At 37.0% G+C, this 2871-nt stretch overlaps 1 protein-coding gene across 1 annotated transcript; it reads right to left on the bottom strand.

The window, feature by feature from the left end:
• Positions 1-765: 765 nt before the first annotated feature.
• On the bottom strand, positions 766-2190 carry LOC106443727. The gene has a single exon (XM_013885279.3). It carries the CDS (start codon positions 1852-1854, stop codon positions 838-840), a length of 1017 nt encoding a protein of 338 aa, XP_013740733.2. The 5' UTR covers positions 1855-2190; the 3' UTR covers positions 766-837.
• Positions 2191-2871: the final 681 nt, after the last annotated feature.

Below are 2871 nucleotides of genomic sequence, written 5' to 3'. Positions count from 1 at the left end.
TCTCGGACTATGCCGAGGAAATTCCGAGGAAATACCTAAATCCTATTATCCCTCGGAATTTCCTCGGATATTCGTCGGTGTTTTCCGAGGAATGTGATTTCTCGGTATTTCATCGGTATATTCCGAGAAAATTCCGAGGAAACCCAAAATTTGAGTTTCCTCAGAATATTCCGAGGATCTCATTTTTCGTCAGAATGTCCGTCAGAATTAAGCTGTTTTCTTGTAGTGAAGGAGAGTTCGTTACATTCTAGCTCAATGCAACAGAGTTTCTGCAACGGGTTTGTTTTGGCTAATTAGGAAGTTGGCAATATTTTATGTTCCTCCGGTGAAATTCTGGAAGCCTGTTGGAGAGGAACACCAGTAGCTGTGAAACGTAGTCTTCCGTCTCTGTCAAATGTCTCACTTTTTTGTTTTTTGTTTTTTGTTTTTTTGTGGGCATTATTGCATCCATTTATCCTGTTTTGCTTGCAACTGAAGTTTTTCTTCTTCTGATTCAATACTGGGATGCCTTTGCAATCATTAAACCTATATTGTATGAATAAAATCATTAAGCTTCTCTAGACATTCTTGTCTAATATGTATTGGTATTTATAATATTGAAAGAGGTAGAATATGTTTACAAATTATTCATCTTGCTGGCTATCTTCCTCTGAGTTTTAACTGTTTTGGGCTCATACTTGCGAGGGTTTTAGAGTGGGAATATGCAATGCCTAGACTTAACACAAGTCTTGATGTGAGAAGACTTTGAGATTCAGCTATAATGTCTCGCATAGTAAAGATAAATTCATATTTCTTCACAGTGCTTTCAATATTGAATTATTAGACACAAACGTTTATTCATCCATGATAACCGTTTTCGAATCGGGATTCTGACTCTGGTAAGGTTCTGGTTACAGTTGCAGATGGCATTTTACTTCCACCAACCCACCTACTCTCAAACACTTCACCATCATTAGCTTCCCTCTCCATCATCACTTGAATCTTCTTTGTTCTTAAAATCCTTAGCCCCATTGTACATACAAACCCTAAGAACCATAACATGCCAAGCCCTAATACTAGACCAACCATCCACAGCCACCACCAGGTCCGCCACAACGCCACCTTCTTCTTCTTATCCTTCTCTAAAGGTTCGATCACCGAGTAGTCTCCATGGCTTGAACCATAACACACGCCCGGGAGAATCATTCTGCTTATACGAGCAGCTTCCTTGTCTTCGTTTTGTGCCTTGAAACTCACGCAACTTACCCTAGACAACATTTTTTCATCCGATAAATCCCTAAACAAGATCTTTACAGGATTCTTCATCTTTAGACTGATCTCTTTGACGTTGTCTTGATCCGACACGTCCAAAACCCTAAACCCTAAGACAGAAGTGATTAACCGGTAACCGGGTACGGTATACCAATGGTTAGACCAGTTCCCTAGATTTTGGTACACAATAGCGACTCTCCTTGCAGGAGGAACCGAAACTGACCTTGCCGGAATAAGCACGTTGCTGAATCTGGCCCCGGCGTTCCAAATGCTCTTCCCGGTGAGACGGACTATGGAGACTTCTATGCCTGATAAATTATTCGGTAAGACAGCTCGGTATAAAGAACCGGTGTGGTGTTGGTTTGTTAACGTCTTGAGGGCGAAATCCTCAAGGGATTGAGATAAGGAGTGTGGTAACGTGACATTGAGGATTGATGTTGTGGAGTTGATGTGGATGAGAGATGATGGCGATGTAGAAGATAATAAATTTGTGTGTAGCAAGAACACAACACAACAAGTGAGAGACTTGGAGTTCATGTTTTTCTTTTCGATCGTGTTTCTTTGTTTTGTCTTTTGGAACAAAAAATGTGCAAGGAAAGGCATGTAAATGTAGGGTCATAAGTAAATAATGATGCATGTCTAAATATTATATTTTAGCTTGGTTGGTTTGGTCTGTAAATGACTCTCAGATCTTATCAAAAGTAAAACTGAACATTTCATATTATACTTTAGCTTGGTTTTAGTTATTTGTCAAGTTTGTTGTTCAAAAAAAAAAGGTTATTTGTCTTAAGGGTGCCATATTGAACTTGCAATTTTAGAAACATAAATATGAGAAGAAAACAAGTTAGAGTTGCACACTCCTGATTAATTGATATGTAAAATGAAGATTTATATATAATCCTTGTGAAACTCAAGGACTTTGTTGCACCTTACAGTTTTGTAAGTTTAGTATTGACATTTTAGTGAGATAAAATGATGAAAAAGTAAAGCATGCAAAGAAAAAAACATCAAAGTGTTGAGTCTTTTTTACTTTGGGGTTTCGGGAAAACATATTCATGCCGCTGATTGCGCTCTTTCTTTTCTTCCCTGAATCATTATCCCTTCTTTTGAAAAATAAGTTGTCAATCAGAATATCTTATAAAGCTTAAAAGATTTCAACATATGTCGGCGGAAGTTATTGACAAAAGAAAGTATCAATATGTTTTTTTCAGTCAGTGACTGACAAAGCTAATCACATACATTTTCCATGCCACAAAAACCTTACACAGACACAGACCTTGAGCTCCGACAAGTGTTTTGTTTAGCTTCTTATCCTTAATAGGAATATGGGCCAACTCGATAATAATGGGCTTGAAATGGCCCATAACTTGCATTTATTTATGTTGAATGATAAATCAAAACAAACACCGTGAATAGGTGAGATCGATAATGGTACAAATCTTTTAAAAGTAAGTCTTTAATTTGATTAGTATCATTAAAGAAAAGAAAAAACGTCTCATGGCTATATCGAATTGTATTTTTCAAATTTACTTCAGATGATATTTTATTGAAGATTATCATTCGTTAAAAGAAACATCTAGTTGAGTTTCATCAATGATCTTTTGTCGTTCTTTTAAACTG

This window comes from Brassica napus, chromosome A3 (assembly GCF_020379485.1).
Source record: "Brassica napus cultivar Da-Ae chromosome A3, Da-Ae, whole genome shotgun sequence".
In the NCBI taxonomy this organism is placed as follows: Eukaryota; Viridiplantae; Streptophyta; class Magnoliopsida; order Brassicales; family Brassicaceae; genus Brassica; species Brassica napus.
The sequence above is the reverse complement of the archived record's forward strand: the minus strand, read 5'-3'. Positions and strand labels throughout refer to the sequence as shown.